Source organism: Carassius gibelio, chromosome A21 (assembly GCF_023724105.1).
Source record: "Carassius gibelio isolate Cgi1373 ecotype wild population from Czech Republic chromosome A21, carGib1.2-hapl.c, whole genome shotgun sequence".
Classification (NCBI taxonomy): domain Eukaryota; kingdom Metazoa; phylum Chordata; class Actinopteri; order Cypriniformes; family Cyprinidae; genus Carassius; species Carassius gibelio.
In genome coordinates this window covers 6,351,303-6,373,342 of record NC_068391.1, presented here as the reverse complement: position 1 = coordinate 6,373,342, position 22,040 = coordinate 6,351,303, and the positions used below count along the sequence as shown (strand labels likewise).

General features: G+C 36.8%; 1 protein-coding gene across 10 annotated transcripts in view; it reads left to right on the top strand.

The window, feature by feature from the left end:
• LOC127942135 (CUGBP Elav-like family member 4) overlaps nt 1-22,040 on the top strand; it is a 79,451-nt gene that overhangs the window by 15,093 nt on the left and 42,318 nt on the right. For all 10 annotated transcript variants that reach the window (XM_052537744.1, XM_052537743.1, XM_052537734.1 and 7 more), the window contains exon 2: nt 10,719-10,801. In XM_052537744.1, the coding sequence (XP_052393704.1) occupies nt 10,719-10,801 (83 nt within the window). The remainder of the gene's footprint in view (nt 1-10,718; nt 10,802-22,040) is intronic.

The window sequence follows — 22,040 nt, the reverse complement described above, 5'->3', positions numbered from 1 at the left end:
CCAAACGGATAAATATTACGAGTTTTGAGGATTGGAAAAAACGCTTTCCACTGTGGGCCTTCTCACCCTGAGCAGCTTAGCTGTCCTCTTTTTAAAAGAGTGAGGAACATGGGTATCAGTGTGAAGCAGCCGCGAGGGCCTGCACGGCGTGTGTCTGTGTGCATGGGTTGGATTTTAGGAGAGCAGCCATAATGCTCTGTTTCCTGCAGAGAGTCAGCCCAACTTCCTGTCTGTGCCGTGCTCGCATTGGAAGTGAAGTCAAGCATGCGTTTGATAAAACATGATCTGTTTACCAATCCTATTACGCGCGTTTGGAGTGTCCTTGGAGTTGATTGCCAGTCCATGTTAGCTTTAGTAAACGTCTTAATTGCGTTAAATGGGTAGAAAAGCTGGCAGATTAGAAGCCATTAATGAGCATTGTGTGAGCGAGCATATTCCCGGGATGGCACTTTTGTTCGGTTGGCAGGCGAGAAGGAAGAGAGTATGCCAGCGTCACCTTGAAACTTGAAAACACTGGAGAAACAGGTCATTGTGTCTCGGCTGAAAAGAGGTACACATCGGTCTCTCTCGCTTTCTCGCTCACTCTCTGTACCCTTTACAATCTCTTTGGATTCTCTCTCTCTCGCTCTCCCTTTCCATCTGAACAGTAGATAAGCTCACTGAGGGAGAGTTTAAAGGACTCTCCATTTGTGTATAAATAGCTTAGGATGAATTATTGAAGGACCCATGGTTGCTAATAATCCCCCTGGACCCATCTGACAATGACATAAAAGATAGAAGGAAAACAATTACACAGGGTATCTCCTGAGGAGGACTGGGTGGAAGGATGGAGGAGGAGAGGGGGTGCAGACGAAGACCCTCACCGGCTTCCCGTCTTGGCTAATAAAGCCAATTAAGTCGGTAGAATCAATGGACATGCGAGTGGTCCCGGAAAGAGGAAGCATAATGATTCATGTCCTCCGCCTGGAACGTCCCGTCCCTTTTGTCCCTTTTGTCCCTTTTGTCCATGCGGCCAGGAGGACAACAGTACACTGACGGGATGAGACAAGGGGACTGCGGGGGAATATTAAGGAGCTGTTTGTGTCTGCCGGTGTCAATGCAAGGACGGCACTGAGAGGGTGAGAGGTGCAGACAGACAGACCGGTCACCCTGCCGCGCTCCCGCTCGCTTTCGGCAGGACGCTCTTTATGCTCTAGCCAGTCTGCACTTCAGCTCTAGCAGGTGGATCTTGGTTATGACACAAAATCCTGATCTAGTAGTGATATTTTTTAAATATCGGCATTAGCCGATACGTTTTTCTGTTTGACCAATGTGTTTGAAGCAGGACTTTTATTTTGTGGGAGCTGAGAATGGAGGCGCTTGCGCACACATCGCTCAGATTCTCCCGCTTCGTTGTTTGCTGTCGCAGTTTAACAGATCTGTCTAATGCGGGTAGAAGTCTAATAATCTAATAATCAGACAGAACTGTTAACACAAAAGAATAAAATGGTATACAAAAAGTATTATAATGATTACTTTTATATTATTAGTATTAAAAAGGCAAACATAATACATAATAGATTTAGTTTTCTTTGAATATAAAGTACAAAAGAGCAACATTTATTTGGAATAAAAGCATTTTGGTCTTTTTAATGCTTAACTGCTGAATAAAAGTATGCATTTCTTTTAAAACTTTACTATCCCAACTTTTGAAAGGTAGTGTATGTGCCAGTTTTTGTCAGCGTTTTTAGGTTTTAGAAATTAGCACGCTGTTGAAATCATCAGAACTGAAAGGGCACATAGTAATTTAAATGAGCTTTCACTTTGTCACAGAATAACCTAGTTTAATGTCAATAGTCATAAGGTTGCTTTATAGAGCAGATGGCATTCTGAATGATTTAATTAGTGGCAAAACAACCGTGAATGAAAACTTTCGGGGCTAATGTCCTAGAAGGTTACTCCTAGCTTTCCCCATGAATCCGACCGTGCCAGTGGCAAGATTTTGAACCACTGTGAAATTCTGCATTACCACTTTGATAAGTCCTGTGACTTGGCAGCACACTTCTAGAAACCTTGACTTCCTGAATGACATCTCGCTAACAAGCTCTCAGTATTAAACATGCTCCTTCGCATCTTTGCTCTAACAATACTAGGGGTATATTTGGTAAGCCAAAGATATTTTCTGCCCTCTTTTAGTGCAACCTTCAGTTCTCGTATTTCAGAGCATAGCAGACGGGCTTATCCTTGATACTTCTGTGCAGCCCACAGAGCCAGGATGTAATTGACTGTCCACTTCTGAACACCACACGGCTGAATTTTCTATTATCTGTCCAAAAGGTGACGTAAATTCAATTCAAAAAGGATTGGTAGAATTAAACCTGTGTGTTTATGTGTGTGTGTTAGAGAGAAAAGACGGTAGAAAGAAAGACCTGCTTTTTACTGTAAGTATTGGATGTTTGAGGATGTATTCATGAGTGTAGATGGAGAGTAGTTTGCATTTATGATTCATTTGTACAGTATGTTGTTCAGTTGTATGTTAGTGATTGTGTGAGCAGAAAAGTCACATATGAGATGGTTAACTCACATGAGCTTTAATGGGTATTAGGGAATGTGGAGCTTTGTATATTGCGCACTGGTGTGTGTGTGTTCATACTGTCTCCGGGTCCTTTGGGAGTGTATGGATGGGGTGGGGGGGACTGTGTCCTAATGATGCGTTTTCTACACCATTGATTCAGTAGCTCTGCTTCACAGTAAACCCTTCACATACAACACATTAGAGCCCAGGCTTTTTTCTCCCCCAATCGATTCGCAGAACTTACAGCCGTTCCTCTTTTCTCCTGTCCTCCGTTCTGCGCTCGTCTCCATTCCTTTGTGCTGCTCAGCTTTCCTTTCTCCTTTTCTCAAGAAAAAGAAAACTAGAGAGAAGGTTTGTTTTCTCTCTTGCTTTCCTGCAAAATTACTTCTTTTCTTCTTTCTTCTTTTTTTCACCTTCAATTTACCTTCATCATTTTCTTTCAATTTATATCCAGTTAATGGATTCACTGAAAAAAAAAACGGGTTTTTTTTATTTCTTTTGTCACTTTATTTTCTTTTTCAGTTCTTTCCCTTGTTTTTTTACTTTCTCACATCTTTTTCTCTTTTTTCTTATATCATCCTTTTCTCTTCCCATGCTTTGCCTTTTGCTTCTTTCCGTGTTCCTTTTCATTTCCTTTACCTGTTCCTTTCCTATACTGTATTCTTTCCCTTTCCTTTTCTCCTTTCATTCTTGTCCTGTTCCTCTGCCTTTTACTTTTAGTTTTTATTTTTAATGAAAAATTGAGTAAAACCATAATATTGTGAAATCCCATAAGCTATTTAAGAACTGTTCTCTAATTTAGTTTTTTTTTTTTTTTATGTAAAATGTATTCCTGTTATGCAAAGCTGAATCGTTAGAATCATTACTCCACTCGTCAGCGTCACATGATCCATCAGAAATCATTATAATATTCTGATTTGCTGCTCAAGAAACAATATCAATATTGAAAGCTTGACTAAGCAGTCCTGCTTAATATTTCTGTGGAAACAGTGATACCTTTTTTTTCAGGATTTTTTGATTGAATAGAAATATCAAAACAACTGCATTTATTTAAGATTGAATGTTTTGGTAACAAATGAAAAGTCTTTTGTCACTTTTAAACCTTTGCTGAACAAAATTATTACACTGTTTTTTTTTTTTTGACGATAAAAAAAATAAAAAAAATTCTACTGACTCAGAACTTTTGAGTATATCATGTAATTGGGGAGTTCAGCTCATATGCCATCTCAAGGTTCTTTCTCATCAGGGATAGTCGCCAGTAGGAATGTAGCGTGGGGAATCCAGGTTTAGGATTAAACCCATTAGAAATGCATCCACTGACCTCCTGAAATATTTCCTCAAACTACCACTTCATTCCGCTGGAATAATATCACTCAAGGAGAGGACTCATTAGTCCCAGAAACAGCTCCTGCATATTTAAGACCTATTTTATTGATTCAAAAAATAGCTTGACGTGGTTTCGGCACAGTAATTAAAGGTCTATCTCATTCTCCCATCTCTCTCTCTCTCTCTCTCTCTCTCTCTCTCTCTCTCTCTCAGATTACTCTCTGAGCTCATATTGCTGTCTTCAAAGTGCATTTTTATTTAATCAGGGGTTTACTGCTTCCAATTAAATATTTTAAGAAGACATGTTGTTTGGATGTGGGGGCAGGGCAAGGTGGAGTGGTGCAAAGGTGTCCTGGAGTCATTCAGAAGACCTTGAGTTCTCAGACCTTTGGAGGACAGTTTATTCAAATTACCCAAGGTCCACTGGGATACTTGTGTTAAAGGAAGGATAGGGAACTTTGGGAATTCAGTACCTCTGCTCAATCTCTACCACCGTGAAAGCGATACATGCTATTGCAGACACACTTGACAGGCATGGCGAATAAAATGACATGAACAACAAACATGACAGAGGCTGGACACACTTTTTGGAACAATAAATGGTTGATCAGCACATATTGATTTGGACACACACAAACCGCAGCTGGAAAAGTCTCTGCTTTGTGTATGTGTGTGTGCCACTTTGTTTGGTGGTTGTTTTTGGTGCATTAGTGATTATTGCCAAAACTGTCTTAGGTTTTTGACCCCACAGAAACTTTTGAAGATGGATGATTTTTTGGCCAGATGATCAATTGGATTATCCACAGTGGCAGGTGTAAGTAATGACAGTAATAAGCAAAAACAAGTGAAGAAGCAGCTATAATTTATTATTCATATCATGAATACCAATTGTTATAAATGATGCCTGCGGTATTCCATTGCACTCTACTTTATTCTCGAAACCTGTTGTACAACTAAAAACCTGAAGGCTTTGTTCTAGTGAAGTACTGATCCAACATGTGTTTTACCACTAGCATCCACTGATAAAAAGGCTGTGAAAATTACCACCATTTAGTTGTGCGCTTATGAAGAAATAGTAAACATTATTTTGATTTTTAGGGCATGTTCAGTGCGTACTATAAATCTCAATATGGTTCCAAAACATGGATATTTCCAAGTATAGACCAAACTTCTAAAGTATTAATCAGAGGGATTTGTTAACAGGTGTTTTAAAACTGTTTTGTGTTTTCCAAGCATTCATTAAAAATGTAAAAAATCTGAAGAATTTCCATCTATTCAGAAAAATAAAAAAGCAACACGTGGATTTATCTTCTATTTTTAGATTAATCTCACATGAAAATATGTTCAAAACCATAATTATGAATTAATTAATTGTGAGTCACTTAATATGCAGCCTCTGTTGTAGACTTTACTAATTTTTATACTTCATATAAAATATTTTTTACTTTTCAAAAGGTTGGAGTCAGTAAGATTTTCATTTTAGTCTTTTTAAAAAATGTTTCCTTTTGCTCACCAAGACTGCATTTATTTGATCAAAAATACATAAAAAACAGTAATATTAAGAAATATTATTGCTATTTATTTTTTAATCTAAGTTGTTCCTATGATGTAAATCATGATTTTTTTGCATCATTGCTGCTCAAGAAACATTTATTATTATCAATGTTGAAAACAGCTATTTTGTGAGAGAACTTTTTTTTTTTAGGATTCTTTGATTAATAGAGAAGTAAAAAAAAAAAAAACTTCAGACACATTTTTAAAAAATATACTGAAAATATAAAAGTTTTTACTGACACACTTGAAGAATTTAATGTATCATTGCTGAATAAAAGTACTATTTTTAACTTAAAAAATCTGTAATTTAGCCTCCTTTACACTTTTTAAGCTTTTTAAATAAAAAATTAAAATCTGAAATTCTTGAATTATCTTTGCCGGTTAAAATCAATACAACAACGTTAGTGAAATATTTACATACAAAATAACCAAATAATTGCCTTTTTTTATGTATTTACATATTGAACCTGTTGAATTAAATATTTACATATTGAATTTTGTTTAGCCATCTCTTTCTTACATCTTTAAAATGATGCAAGAAAGAAACTGTGTTTCATGTGTTGGTTCTCATTCCCTGAGACAAAAAGTGTCACGGCTGAGTTTATGGTGGCTCTGATGTGGCATGTCATAATGCACAACTGCACTCTAAAACTACTGTACGATAATTTCATTTAACACTATTCATGTGCAACCTTGCAAGCACTAGTATTTATTTTATTAAATCTAGTTTTTGCAGCAATTGCTTATCAGAATGTGCAACACTGTGATTCAGGGTCAGCGATCACCATATGGTGACTGGGATGTGATGTTGAAAGATTGAAGACTGGAGACCAGTTTGTGCCATTTGGCTCTTTCACCAGTAATAGACAACTGGGCTTTGTAGAAAATGTCATTTCATAAACAATCCGAAATATGCACACTAAATATAGTCACTTGTTAAAACGGTGTAAACTGGAACACTTGTAAGGAAAGAACATTTGTGTTTGGCAATCGTACACCCAAGCAATCATCCAGTGATGCCAGCACATAAAAATCTAGGTTTATCTTTATAACAATCAGCTACATTCATATCTAACATTTTTCATTGTCGCTAGATGGTGATTTATTTTATTTTGTCTCTCTTCATAAATTGGTGTAATTTTTTTTCATTCTCGTACTTCAGGATAAGGCTAAATGTATTGACTAATTCAGATTAGATTTCACTTGGTTGACTGTCAATCTTCGAAGGTAGAAACACCCTTTTTTTAAATCGCTGAGTCGAAAATACATTTCAAAGCCTCCAGGGCAGTGACAGTAGAGTGAAGATACTTTGGCGTCCAGAAGATTTGTATCATGAGCATTTTAGATTCATTTCATTCTTTTGCTATCATTCTTCCGCTTACTTATTTTAAGTATCAGTGTGTATCTCCAGCTTTTTGTGTGTGTGTGTGTGTGTGTGTGTGTTTTAGAGATAAGACGCTAGTGTAGGACACTAGTAGATAGTGTTCACAGAATCCTGGTGATCTTATCTTCTCTCTGCTTCCTTTTCTCTTGCTTTCCTTCATCCTTTCTTCTCCCCTGTGCTGTGATTTTCACAGCATACATGTTTTACATCCATACTGTTGGATTTAGAGAAAGTGGATTATTATTGTATTTGTGATTTAAATGCAGCGTTGGTAAACATAAGGCCTATATTAAACCGGAACAAAGATAAATGCAGTGTATTTTTAGGCTTATGCATTTTATGGTAATACATTCAGAGTTTGCTTTTGTAAGATAAAATTTTGATTCTGTGTCTGGTTGCCATTTGAAGTCCAATTAAAATCTGAATTTAGAAGCAAAACCAGCTAAGAACCACTTTGTTTCTCAAAGTCACGATCACTTGTTTTTTGTTTTTTTCAGTGTGCTTAGAGACGTGCCATGATGTTCAAATAAAACGACACCACTGACAAACCTCCAAGATTCAATTCTTTCCTCTGTTATTTTCACAAACCTCCAGATTTTTGTTCAAAACCCCTCCATTAATCTTTTCTGCTCCCTTTGTACTGTATGTTCTTTTCTCGACTTTAAGGTGCTGTCGTGACCAGACAGAAAGAAATAATATTGCTTTCAGAGGACAAACAAATAGAGGCTCCCCATTATCTTTCCGTTCATCCAGTATACTTGTGTGCGTTCGCCTGTGTGTGTGTGTGTGTGTGTGTGCATGCCAGCGCTTGTCAAGTGAGACAGGGAAGCATGCACAAGTGTCCCATGAGAGCTCTAGCCTGTTCTATAACATGACAGGCCCTCAGAGGAGTGCGGCAAGCTGTCACACTGAGCTCTCCCCAACGCTAATGAGTCCGAGTTAATAAAAAAAAAAAACAGGCAGGACTGCTGGAGACACACACATTGACACACACACATACGCACACATACATGTGCTCACCCAACCTGGCCAGAGTTAAACACACATAGTGGACCGTGGGAAAGAATATTGCTGATTCATGCTCCAGCCTCAGGGGGCCCGTGTGTGTGTCCCTTATGTGTGTTTAGTGTCCCTGCGGCGCTGGGGCTTTTATGGGAAGGCAGAGAGGAAGCTATGCTTCTGCTGCTGCTCTGTCTTTTTCCTTAGTTTCCTTGCTCCTGAAGTCATGCCTTTTGTTTTAGTATCCACCAAAATAGTTACTAAAGTATCTACTACTGTCATCAAAAATGTAGACGCGATTCAGTTAAAGGAATAGTTCATCCAAAAAATAAAATGTACTCACCCTGATGACATGACACCAAAATGCGCATGAGCTTGTTTCTTAATCAGAAGAGATTTGGAGAAATTTCGCATTTCATCACATGGCCTCCAATGAATCCTCTGCAGTGAATGGGTGCCGTTAGAATGAGAGTACAAACAGCTGATGAAGGCATCTTAATGACCCACAAGTTACATATGACTCTTGTCCATTAGTTCATGTCATTTGAAGTGAAAAGCTGCATGTTTGTAAGAAACAAATCCATCATCAAGGCGTTTTTACTTTAAAATAATGCTTCTGGACAAAATACGAGTCCTTAATCTGTAATAACACTTCATTCAGTTGAAAAAGTCCATCCCCTGGTATCCTTTTACATAAAAATTCACCAATATATTTGATCAGACCTGTTTATTCTGCACTGTTTTGGAATGTTTTCATTTATAAATGGTGCTTGATCTGTGCATATTTCTCTCCTGTTTCATACAAGACAACTTCTCCACTGAAGAAAGCAATATTATAGATAGAGGACTCATATTTTGGTCGAAAGCAACCGTTTAAAGTTAAAAACTTCTTGATGGATTTGTTTCTTACAAACATGCAGATTTCTCACTTCATAAGATGTTAACTGATAGACTTGACTTGTGTGGATTATTGTGATATTCTTATCAGCTGTTTGGACTCTCATTCTGACGGCACCCATTCACTGCAGGGGATCCATATGACAGCAAGTGATGTAATGCTAAATTTCTCCAAATCTGTTTGAGGCAGGCAAGGGCAACCCGATCCTGGAGGGCCACTGTCCTGCAGAGTTTAGCTCCAACCTTAATCAAATGCTCTTGAACAAACTAATCAATGTCTCCACGATTACTAGAAGGCTACAGGAAGTTTTATCAGGGTTGGAGCTTAATTCCGCAGGGCAGTGACCCTCCAGGACTGAGTTTTCCCATGCCTGTCTTAGCTTGAGTAAAATGTTTCAGCAAATGTCCATATTTCTGGGTGAGTTATAACTTTAACGTGGTTGTTTTTTGTAAGGGTTGGTTTCCTTTCATCGCCCAAATGGTTTTATATTCTTTTTCTTTTTCTTTCTTTTTATTTATTGGTTTTAAAAAGAAAAGATTAGCATCTTAATGCAACAAGGGTTTGTTTGAGAATAAATTAATGGTTTAATTTTCCATTTTGGTTGGCAATCAGCTTTTTCATCTTATCGTTGTTTGTGACACTATTAGCATGCAGGCAGAAATGTCAGCGCCCGATTATCATGTTTACTCAGCATATTAATATATTAGCATTTTTTTTATATTAATGCAAGATTAGCATAAACATTAGCATCTATTAACATGCTTTTGCATATTCAAATTTGCTTACTTCGTGTACAAATGCAATGCTAATCGTTTCAGCTTTTGTTCAGTGGTTATTCCACTCAGTTCCTATCCCCGTGGGATTTTTGATTAAGTTGATGCTCAAGTGATTCACTGTTGTTTTTAGCAAACTACCTTAGCGGTTTCTTGCAGCCGGGTGAGATTAGCATCATATGAGATTGAGTGCTTGTTTGTAAAGCTGTACGTTAACACGAATACACATCGATGCACAGTAGGGCAGATTTTCTGTGGAGGGACGGGAAGATTGTCGCCTTGTCACACTGAACCTAAAGACAGAGCTGTGAGCTGCTGCAGGCCATGAAAGCTGAGAAAAAGATCCTATCTCATCAGGCGTGCTTGAATGAACTTTCACGCTATTTCACTCTTTCTTCTCTCTGATCACTTCCATAACATTTAGTTGTTGTTGTTTTGGCTTTTCCTTTTATCGTGTAGCATATTTTGTTCATTTGCATCTGCTAGCATTTCTGTATGATTTTGCTAAATTATGGTTTGTGCAAAATCTTGGATACTTGGATAAGATGCACCATCTCAGCATTGGTAAATCCGTATATTAGTACCAATTGTTGATTTATACATGAACTTGATCTATCTATATTTCAGGCTGGGATTTCAAACCAAGCTGTTTTTTGTAGACTACATTTTTCAAGCCTGATTTTACTTATAATTCTTAGTGTGACTGTTTTTTTTGTTGTTGTTGTTGTTGTTTGTTTTTGTTTTTTTATTATTATTATTTTTTTTTTTTTATCTGTTTTTTTTTTTTATCAGCATTTTTTTCTTAGGCCAAAAATTCTTAAACAGTGCATCCTTATTGTCTGTCAAATTAATGAGAAAGAATACAAAAACATACTCAGTTAAATGTTGATACCAGCATGGCCTTGTAGCCAGAAAAGAAGCTGCATATTTTATTCCTCAAACACACACACACACACACACACACACACATTTGTGCTCACTCTCCTTTCTCTGGGGAGCGTGAGTGTGTATGGCTGTGGGCATGTGCTCTCAGAACCTCTTCATCTCTCTTCTGTCTTTTATGTCTCTGTGTCTACTGCACAAATGTAATAACATTGTTTTTCTTTCCTGAGTTGGCGAAAACAAAATGAAGGTAGAGAGCCCAGCTCTGCTCAAACGGACACCTGCTTGTGTCTCAACGTCTCTGACCTGTCTTTAATTTATCTCTGTCTCTGTTATTTCCTCTCTCAGGGTGTGCCTTCCTCACATACTGTGCAAGAGAATCAGCGCTAAAAGCTCAGACCGCGCTCCACGAGCAGAAGACGCTACCTGGGGTAGGTCATCACTTTCAAACTGGCACATAAACACACACAAATAACAAAACGCATGCACACCAGTACAAATGGGTAGTTGACATATAATACTATTGGGAAGCTTGCAGTGTGACATGCTGAACTCTGTATAAAAACCATTATAGCACTTTTTTGTTGTTGTTGTTTTTTTTTTGTATTATACATGCAGTATTACGAACTCATAGTAATTCAGAGCCTATATGGAATATTTGTACATTAATAAATATATATATATATCTCTAGAAGAAATATATTAAAATGTATACTATCATTCAAATATTTTTTTATTAATACTTTTTGCTGAATACACGTTTTTCTAATACAGTATAATAATAATAATAATAATAATAATAATAATAATAATAATAATAATAATGGGCTATGGCTTGCACAAAAATATTAAGTGGAACGTTTTCACAATTTATAATAATAAATAAAATGTTTCTTAAGTGCAAAATCAGCATATTAGAATAATTGCTGAAGGATCAAGTATGGGGTAGCGGCTGCTGAAAATTCAGATTTGCCATCATAGGAATAAATTAACTTTAGATAATGACCTACAATATAAAATATGTTTTAAATATCAATCATATTTCACAATATAACTGTTTTTACTGTATTTTTGTTCAAGTACACATAAAGAAAAATATTGCAGAGCCCCAAGTTTTGGAACATTTGAAAGTGTGTGTGTGTGTGTATTTTGCCAAAAAGTGCTAATTCTCCTTTTTTGGCTCCATTTTCAATCTCGTTCACTCACTTCTCATACCCTTCCTTCCTTTTCCTCTTAATCTCTCTCTCTCTCTCTCTCTCTCTCTCTCTCTTTCTCTCTCTCTCTCTCTTTCTTTCTGGAAGAGCCTTGTACCCAAGGGCAAGAACTACACAGCACCAGATTAGAGCTGTCCTATTTATAGTGTCTTGTAGTGTCTCTGAGCGGGTGTGTGTGTGTGTGTGTGTGTGTGTGAGCATGCCGTATGAATGTCTGCAGGCGTGTGTGTGTACGTATTACACCGTCACTCCTCTTTAGGTTAGTACAAACTTGCTGTCCCGATCTAACATTATTTGGTTGCAGTGTGTGTGTGCGTGTTTAAAGTTGCTCAGTTTGGTGTGTTCTGTTTTAATGACGTCTCCAGGGAGAATGACAGTTGCCGTGGCGAGCGGAATGCCTTTGATGCGAGTGATTATGACATCATAGATGTTGAATGCAGGGGGAGTTTCTTTGCTGGAGTTCCACTTCCTTTCATTTAGTGCAGAGAATATTCACTCAGTAAAAACGCTCACACAGCCATACACGTTTTGCTCCTCTCCCACCCCCATGAATGTGTAAGTCATCATGTTAGATGTTGATTGTAATAAGAAAAGCCCTTGATCGTCTTATTATGAGCACATCTATTCGCAAGAAATGCACACGCAGCAGCTGCAAATGAATTCAATCGAAGGCTCTGCCTATCACAAATGTTTCATAAGAATACTAATTACCCTGAGGAGAGTTTTATCGCTCGGGTTGCTCATTCAGAGCTCAGGAGACTTACAGTAATAGAGTTCTTGGTTGGGTTTCATTTCAGTCTTTGTCTTGGATGTTTCTCCTATAATTTCTTAAGAGAAATATGTATATATTTTGAAATGGGGAAATAGAGCTGTAAAATGAATATGGATAGTATAGCTGAGATAACTTGGGTTTGGAAAAATTTTATGAGAAATGTTGGAGCACATATTAAAGGGGTCATATGATGCGATTTACATTTTTTTTCTTCCTCTTTGGAGTGTTACAAGCTCTTGGTGCAAGGAAGATCTGCAAAGTTGTGAAGGCTAAAGTCTCAAATCCAAAGAGATATTTTTTATTAAAGTTAAGACTCTGCCACGCCCCCTAAAACAGCTCATACAAACACATCCCCACATGTCACTGGAATGTGGAAATGTGGAAATATTTGCATAATGCTGCCCAAATGTCCACGCCAAAAAAGAGGGGGTGGTTTCAGTAACTGCAGCCATGTCAGGGAGATGCTGTGTGTATCTAGGCGAAAGCAAAAGCACTTTATTTGGCCTTCCGAAAGTAGATGCATTTAGGAATCTTTAAGATTACTTACAACTGAATGGCAATGCATTTTATGCAGGTTGTTTTTTTTTTGTTTTTTTTTTTTTTTTTAGTTAGTTAATATAATAACCCTATAACAGTTTGAGATATTTAATTGATATTTACAGTATAAGCAGAAATCTCCATTCCAGTTATCAAATTTTTTGTAGGGGAAATTCTAATTTTTTTTGTAACTTTTCATATGTACCGTATGAGCCATCATGGCCACTTCTCATTTTTGTTGTGAATAGTAAATGCTTAAGTAAACAAAGAAAGAGAGAAACAGACAGCGAGAGAAAGAAAAATAAATAAATCTGGAGACGAAGAAAAGTCATTGGATCGTTTTAGGTGTTTTATCTGCTGGAGAATCTTGAGCCATCCCACCATTTCCATTCCTTTCTTTCTCTTTGTCCACCCCTCTCAGCCTCTATGCAGTAATCTCTCATTTTTCCACTTCACTTGACATTTTGATGGTTTTTAGGAAAGTGTTTCTTATGTTAGAAAGTTCTGTCAAGTGCAAGAAGCCTCCCAAGCCCCAGTCAGTCAGAAAGAGTCAGAGAGAGTGGGCTGCTCGTGGACCTTCAAAATCACAGCTCAAATGAATGGTGAAAAACGCGTTGTGCCTGTTAGCTTAAAGCCTGAATCTGTGTGATGCTTTCCTTTGTTTTGTTTGGGATCACCTCACTGACTAAAATCAAATGAACAATTATATTGTGCTTCTCGAGCTTTTCTGCCATCACAATATTGCATCTATAAAGTAATTCAGGACAGAATGTAGTGTTTATAAGTGTAATTTGGTTAAAGGTGTATTACCTTCTGGTATGATTCCAAATTTTTTTGCTGGGTTTTACATATAGGTATATAATCATTTTTCACATTTTCCAGGCTAATATAATATTCTTTATAACTTGTTTAATGTTAGTCAAGGTTCCTCACACAATAAGCTTAATTTAGCTTTACTGTATATGACAATTTTTTCCCTTTTCATATGCCACATTTTCCCTTTTTGACCTTTACAATTACACCATCGGTACTGGTACTGTACCTCGTGACCGATTATCCCAGCATGTAGGTTTAGTTTCATTCATGAAGCTGCTGGTAACTAAATATCCATTTGTAAGTAAACATAGGTGATCATATGTTAATGTGGTGACGATTGTCAAATAGTAATTATTTCTGAATAACATTTTGCCAATTTTTGCACGTGGTACATTGAAACTGAAGCTTAAGTATGAAGTACATAAACAACAAAAAAAGGAATTCCTTGTTAATGATAATTGTGACATGTTAAAACTGTGTTTCTGGAACATCTCTAATTCTCATCATGGCAGCAATCATTGATATCATATGATTAAAAATACAATTAAACAGTAATATTGTTAGGTAATAATACAATTCAAAATAACTCTCTTAAATTTTAATTTATTTAAAATGTAATTTATTTTGAGCATGGTAAAAAAAAATTGTGCTGCTTCATGAATGTGTATATATATATATATATATATATATATATTTTTAATTTAAATGTATTTTCTTAAATTAATGTGTAATTATTAAATTTTTAATGCATGTGTATACTGTGTGTGTGTGTGTGTTGAAGTTATATTGTGATTCATATTTACAGAATTTTTCTGTAAATTTTCTTTTTATAGAGTACATATTTACTGTTTTTTTGGGGGGACGGGGTTGATGGCAGTGCCAGGCCATGCTCTTATGCACACTGCATTTATTAAAATCTCTTCTGGCCACTCTCGTACTTCTGTATAATGCCTCAGAAGCACTCTATTGATTCTGGCACTGGGCCTCATCAGTGGGAGGGTGTGTGTACACACCCACAGCCACTCTCTGGCTCACGTTTAAATACACAAACACACACATGAGTACAAACGGAGCAGCTTTTACTCACAGCAATGCACAATGGCAAAATGTTAACAAATACGCATTCATTTGGATGAATATTCATGTAGAAATATTTCCCGGAGACTTGGGCTGTAATGCTTGTTGTGGCATAGTCATACACAGATTCACACCATGACAAATGTTCAAAATGATTATTTTAGAAATCTGTATGCAATTATGTATTTATGTATGCATGCATGTATGTATTTATTTAATACCTGGTTAAACAAGGTACATTTGACTTTGTGTGTGTGTGTCATTTTTATTGTGAGAATTATTTAATAACAGTTAAAAACTCCAATAAAGTATTTTGAAAAAGTTATCTCATAAATAAATAGTTATTTTACATTTTTAATCCCATTTTGTATTTTTTTTAAATCTCTTTTGACAGCCAATCAAATAATGCAGTCAAAAGAGAACTCGTTTCATATTGTTTTTATTCATTTGTCATAATAGAATGTCAAGTTGATCGCATTGCATTATGGTATACAGTATTTCACACAGTGCACTCTGGTTGCACGTTCTGGCAAATGTTGCATCATTCGAGTCCTCACGCCTACAAAAAACTGGCACAGTACTGCACTGTATACACACTGCATGTTACTTCTTTTCAGAAATAGTATTCAATTCTGAACATATCTAAAGATAAACTTACCTCAGCTCCCACGTACACACAAACATATCTTGACAAAAATGCATAAACTCTTCACATGCATTTATATTCTCAAACACATAAATATACTGTCCATTGATCCTTAATAGTACATACTGTCAGTCTGTGGATAAGCAAACACAACATGGATCATTTTGCAACTCATAAAGGTATACACACACACACACACACACACACACACACCTATACCAGCTCTGATTTCTGATATGAGCCTGAGTCGTGCCTCAAGGAACAGAAATGAAATGGGAATAAAGTAGGGATGGAAGAGAGGTTTGAAACACATGAAGGGAAGAAAGAAAGAAGGACAGAAGAGGAAGCAGCGGGCAATGTGGCTCTTTGCTCTGATTCCTGTTCATTTACTTGCATTCTCGCTCTCTCTCTGTCTCACTCTCTCTTTCTGGCGATTGTGTGAGACATGCTACAGACCCAGAAATCCATACCATTGACCAACCGCGTGCCCTACTTTTGTGGCAGCTCTTTCAATAAGTCTGCCGACTGGTCAATGTAGACCTGTTCCCCTCAAGAGAGGCACAGGGAAAAGGAAGTGTGGAGACCTTTGGATGTGTTTTGTTTTTTAAACTGATGTGCGTGGCCTCTCTATTTTACTGTATTTAGTTACAGAAACATGCTGTGTTAATCTTACACTACGAGTAAAAAGTTTGGACTTAGTTGCTTGTTCTTTATTATTACTGTTTTCCATATTTTAGATTAATATTAAAATAATTGAAACTAGAAAATGACTCAAACTGAAGTGATGCCTAAAATGTGTAAAATGTAAAATATGACCGCTTTCTTGTAGTTAATCTTAGGTGCATGCTGGAATGATCTTTTAAACATTATTTTCAATGAATTTCTGAATTTCACATGTACTGGACACATGCTGGTTGCTTTCTCTTCACTCTTCTATCACTATCCAACTCATTTATTTAAATTTAATATGAAATATTTTATGTAAGATATATTTTGTGAAGATATCATATGTATCCACAATTTACGCTACCATTTAAGAGTTTGGAGTCAGTCATTTATTTATTTATTTGATTGATAGATTTTCTGAGAAATGAATGCTTTGATTCAGCAAGAAATTGATCAAAAGTGATAGTAAAGACATTTAGAATGTTACAAATGGTTTGTATTTAAAATAAATGCTGTTCTTTGGAACTTGATATTTATTAAAGAATCCGGAGTTTGTTTTTATTACGTTTTACACAAATATATTAAACTTTAAAAAACAACTGTTTTCAACACTGATAATAATAAGAAATGTTAATTGAGCCGCATATTAGCATGATTTCTTTTTTGTTAAAAACTGTTTATTGAAATTTCTTCTGTGAACAATGGTATAGAACAGAAAGCAATTGTTGAATGTTGAAATGTTCAACCCATCCCACCCCCTTTATAAAAGATGAAACAACATTAAAAGATGAATACCATAAATTAACAGTTTTCACATTAGGTCCATGTATACGAGATCCATCGAGATAATGTCTAACAAATATACCACCCAGGTTCGTCTGTCCATTGTGTGAGGATTCAAACGATTGACTAGCAACTATTTTGCTGCAGCTAACAGTAAACATCTTTGTTGGACGGACAAGGTGAGGTCCCAAAAGTCATTCATGAAAAAAATGGCGTGGAGTCAAACATATTTTATTACCCAACAAATAAGAAAGGTTCTGTGAGAACCAAAAAAAATAACATCACAAAAGTGCCTAAAGATCCTTGCGACAGAGATTGCACTTAGGAGAAGATGACAGATTCATATGAAAATATTTCATTGGAGTCAAGTTAACCCTATGCAGCAATTTCCAATGAATCATTTGGTGGTTAGGGTTTTTAGAAGACAGTTTAAACATTCCCCATATCTGATCCGAAAATAAAACATGCACATCCTCATTAAGATCCTTAGCCCAAACAGTTGTAATAGATAAAGGTTTGTATGAATGCTCAAGAAGAAAAAGATAGATGACTGAAGCAGAGGAGGGAGATTCCTCAGAGGGAAGGATTAGTTTGCACAAAGGGTGAATAGGCAGTTGAGAGTTCCAGGGCACCACATATGCCCATAGTGTTTATTTTACTGCCTTATCATTTATGCTTATTTAAATCATAATTAAAACCATAGTTGTTGTATTTGGAATATACAATATAAGTGTAATGTGTGCATTTGTCTTGAAAATGTCACAATTCCAATAAATTTTCTTCACAATACTTAATATATATATTTTTTTGTTGTTTGTTTGTTTTTGTTTTTCATTTGATTTTGGGTTGATATGTCTCCTGAACACCTTTTCATGTGCTTCACCTCATCTCTCTCTGAAACTGCGGTTGACCTCCTTCTTGCATGAGAACCTTACTCACAATCACCTGCGAGTTCACAGTCCTTACATAATGACTCACAGTTCAGTGATTAAACCTGAGAATCCGGCACTGCGAGAGACGCTTTGACAAATACCCCTCTGTCATCATGAAAAATAGACGAAATAGCTCTTCTTCTCAACTTCTAGAGCTCGTTGCCTCTACTGTGGGGGCCCGCTGTACAGATTACAACATTATGTAATACGCTCTATATTGAGATTTCACTGTGAAAAATGCTTATGACAGCACCATGGCCCAGGTAAGAGGGGCGGGGAAATACAATTTTCCTTTGCAGCCAATGTCGTGCTGACTTCATATAAACACTGTGCGGGCACCCGGAGCAGATGAGACAATAGGTACGTTGACATATCCACTCTTAATAGTGGAGTGGAGCAGACAGCAGTTGCATGTGGTGATTTGTTGCTGGTTAATACGACTGCGCTGTGGTCTGAGCCATATGCCGGTGGAATAATAAACTTTGCAGCGAAGGACATTTGTCCGATGTGATTGGTTTTATTGAAGGCATTTTCACAAATCTTATTCGAGACCCGGTGGCGCAACAGTTTGGAAGCCAGGGCAAGCAGACACAGCAACAACAGCGAAGTGGAAATAAAGGCGCAATTGCAGGCCGTGACTTGGCTGCCTTTTAATTATTGATGGCCACTTCGGCTCTGCATTGGGCAGTAATTGCATTACAGGTCATTTCTCAATAGCAATCTGTGAAAGTTGTGGTGATGTGTGCTGGGAGCCGATCGATAGGCGCTGTCCAGGGTGCTGGATCAGACACACTTTTACTCTGTCTTTATGTCTCTCTCTTTCTCTCTATAACTCGTTCTACTTTCTGCTCTGTTTCTCACCTGTATGTTTTCTTCACATTCAGGTTCCCTCTTTCAAGGCATTTATGCTTGAAGCTGTTAGTCAATTGGAAATCTTTCATCTCTTTTCAAGATTCAAAGAATTTTCAGGGTTACGCTCCTTAAACAGGTTTTTCATAGTCCAAAATTGAGCTGCTGTTTTTTAAAAACATTTATTAAGCCCTATTATGACAGGACTAGTTTTCCCTGAGGAGGTCATTCTGTCTGACTTTATTTCTGCCTGAACTGGTTTATTTCTTTGTTATTTTGGTGGCACAACCTCTGTGAAACTGGAGGAAATCTCATTTCATCCGAGTAGCAGTGTCTGTGATTGTGGTATATTGGTATATTATTTTTGCACAGCGTTTCTCATTTACTTTGACCTTCTTTGAATGCCATATCTAAAGCAGAATTTCTTTGCACTTTCATTATGGATTTATTATGAATTTCTTGTTTATTTTTTTCTGGGTAAAATCAACAAATCGCTTGATGGTTCAAATACTTGATTATGCAGTTTGCAATTCAAGTTGAATTGTGCAGTTTGGAATTCAATACTGCAGGAAAATTCGATCACAGGCTGCTCACAATGGCCACAGTAGTAAAACCCATTTGATTTGCATCCACAGGGACATAGATTTTACAAAGGATTTTTTTTAAATAATTTATTCTTTATTTTGTTTTTAATTGTTTTATACTAATCCCATTATATTGATTAGAATTTTTATTAAATCACCCTACTGTTGAAAGTTTAGGGTCAGAAAAAGAATTATTCAGCAGGAAGCATCAAAATTGACAAAGATATTTATACAGTTACAAAAACATATATTAAATTGTGATATACATATTTTTATAAAACAATATATTAGCATATAACAAAAATATAACAATGTCTTTAGAAAAAACTACCAATGGTAAAAATAATAATAATAACAAAAACAAAGTGTTTAAATATACTCATTTAAATAAAATATATTAATATAATATTAATAATAAAATAATATAAAACTACTTTTATAGATTATTGTGTATTTTTTTTACAAAAAAGTGCCACCGTATATATTACTGGAATTTTTTTACTTGCCATTTCTTTGTAATTTATTGTGAAACTGACTAGCAATTTCTCAGAGCAAACCTTTTTTAACCCTTTTTTTCCAGTGTTTGCAAACGGAAAACACACATCCATCTCTTCTGTCAGTTATTTCACCTGCTGTTGTTCCCTTGTCTCTGCCTGGTTCTTTCTCATCACCTCCTTCCACACTTAATTTCTTTTGCTGTCTGTCTGTCACACATTTGCTGTGTCATCCTGTCTCTCTTGATCCTGTTCTCCTGCTGTACTTCGTTTTATCCCTGTCCCCTCTTTCTTTCTCTCTCTCTCTTTCTCTTATGCAGGCAGAGAGTTGAGGAGACAGTAGATTTTGCATGCTCTAAATACACTCACTACGTGTTTGTGTGTGTGTGTGTGTGTGTTTTGGGATGGAAGCAGGGTTTGTAAAGTCATGATTTGGTGGCCACAGGAGGGGAGGGGGGAGGCTTGGAGAGATGAGGCCAGAGTGTGTCCATGCAGCTTGGCAGACATCTAACCCTCCTGCTGTATTTGTTCTTCCCTCCATCCATTTCTCTGTCTCCTGGCTCTTGGCTTATTCTGTTTCTTCTTCTTGTCCTCTTTTTCTATGTGGGGTGTCTCATACTTATTCATTTATTTCAGAGGTGGTACTTTGGATTGTTCTGTGCATAATCTCCCGTGCTTTTCTGTGCCACGCTCTTTCGGAGCACTGCTTTATGTGTCTTCATGGTCTGTTTTGCACCGTGTTGTTCTATTTTATGATTCACAATGTTTAAAATGTTCACAATGTTTCTGTTTTACTGGATTTTTGTTTAAATAAATGCAGCCTTTGGTGAGCATAAGAGACTTTCATCTTACCAACTTTCATCTTTCATTCTGCAACGCATTGACTGCTGTAGAATTAGATGACAGCTTAGTTTATTGGATCCGTTTTCATGTTGGAAGTGTGCCTATGATGTTTAAAAATGATGTCTATGTAAGCAGCTCACTAGGTTTTGGAACAGAGCTCTGATTCCTCATGCTGAACTCACTTGTTATGCGTTTTGTGCTGTTTGGTAATGATCTGCACAGAACATACTATGCACTTCTGCATTTTGCTCTTTGATTTTGGTACAAAAGATACAAAATGGGAGTTTTTTGAAAATTTAGAAAAATGTGTGAACGTCAGTCCATCGCCCTCCAGCCGTCTCTTCTTTGGCCTTGAATGTGTAACTCATTGAGTTCTGGCCTGTTTCTTATTGTATGCTATGTGTTCATGCTGCCAGACTGTGCTCAATGAGGCTTCTCTTCCTGCCGCAGGCATCCTCTCGGTTAGCCAGTCAGCAGCGTGTTTGTTTGTGTGTGTGTGTGTGTGTGTTTGTGAGTGGGATCTAGACTTGAGCCTTTTTTGTGTGCGTGTATGTATCTAGCGGGTGTGTTTTATTGATAACTTCTCAATATCACATCATGTTCATTTAATAACAGGCAGTGAACTTATCAGGGGTATCCAGTTGAATGACTTTTCTGAAGTTCACCGCAAACTGGGTCTCCACTCCTGTGCACTCTTTCACTCTTCACCTTTCTGCATGGCAGAACAATGTCTCTCTCACTTAGTCTCTCTCGCTTTTTCTCTGTTCTCGTCACTTACAACCCTTCGCTTACACCCCTCCTCCTATGCGAAAGTAATTTAACAGCTCCAGAAGTCAGATGTGTCAACCTCTGTTAGCTGTTTCCCCCTCTCACTTTTGTTTTACTCCCAGTATCTGTGGACACCAAGTGATTTCTCAGGTCCATTATTAGTCTGATCAGCAGCTGAGAGGAACACTAGCTTAGCGTTAATTAATATGCAGCATTAGCATTTGTGCTAAAAACATAGAGGCGCTACTGCTGCCTTAAAGTCCTCCAGGGAGGTTCCTACTTATGAGTCGGGTAGTCAGAATTACGGCGTGCACGGATGTGCATGCAAGTGATTTTGATCTGAATAATGTGGATGTGTAGGGCTATTTCGCATTGCACACTTTTTCTCATCCTGACAAATACAGAAAGCTTTTATCACATCATGAAGAGCAAAAACTTTAGGTGTGTAACTGTAGTTTAATATAGTTTTTTTTTTTTTTTTCATACATTAGAATGTGTCCTGTTTATTTATTTATTTTTCGGAGCAAAAATATAATGACTGCTATAATCTTTTTTAATTTTTATTATTTATGATTTTTTGTTTTTTGTTTTTGAAAGTCTTTTATCCTCACCAGGGTGATATTTGTTTAATGTAAAGTACAGTAAAAACAGAAATACTGTATTATTGCGATTTAAAATAATTGTTTTGT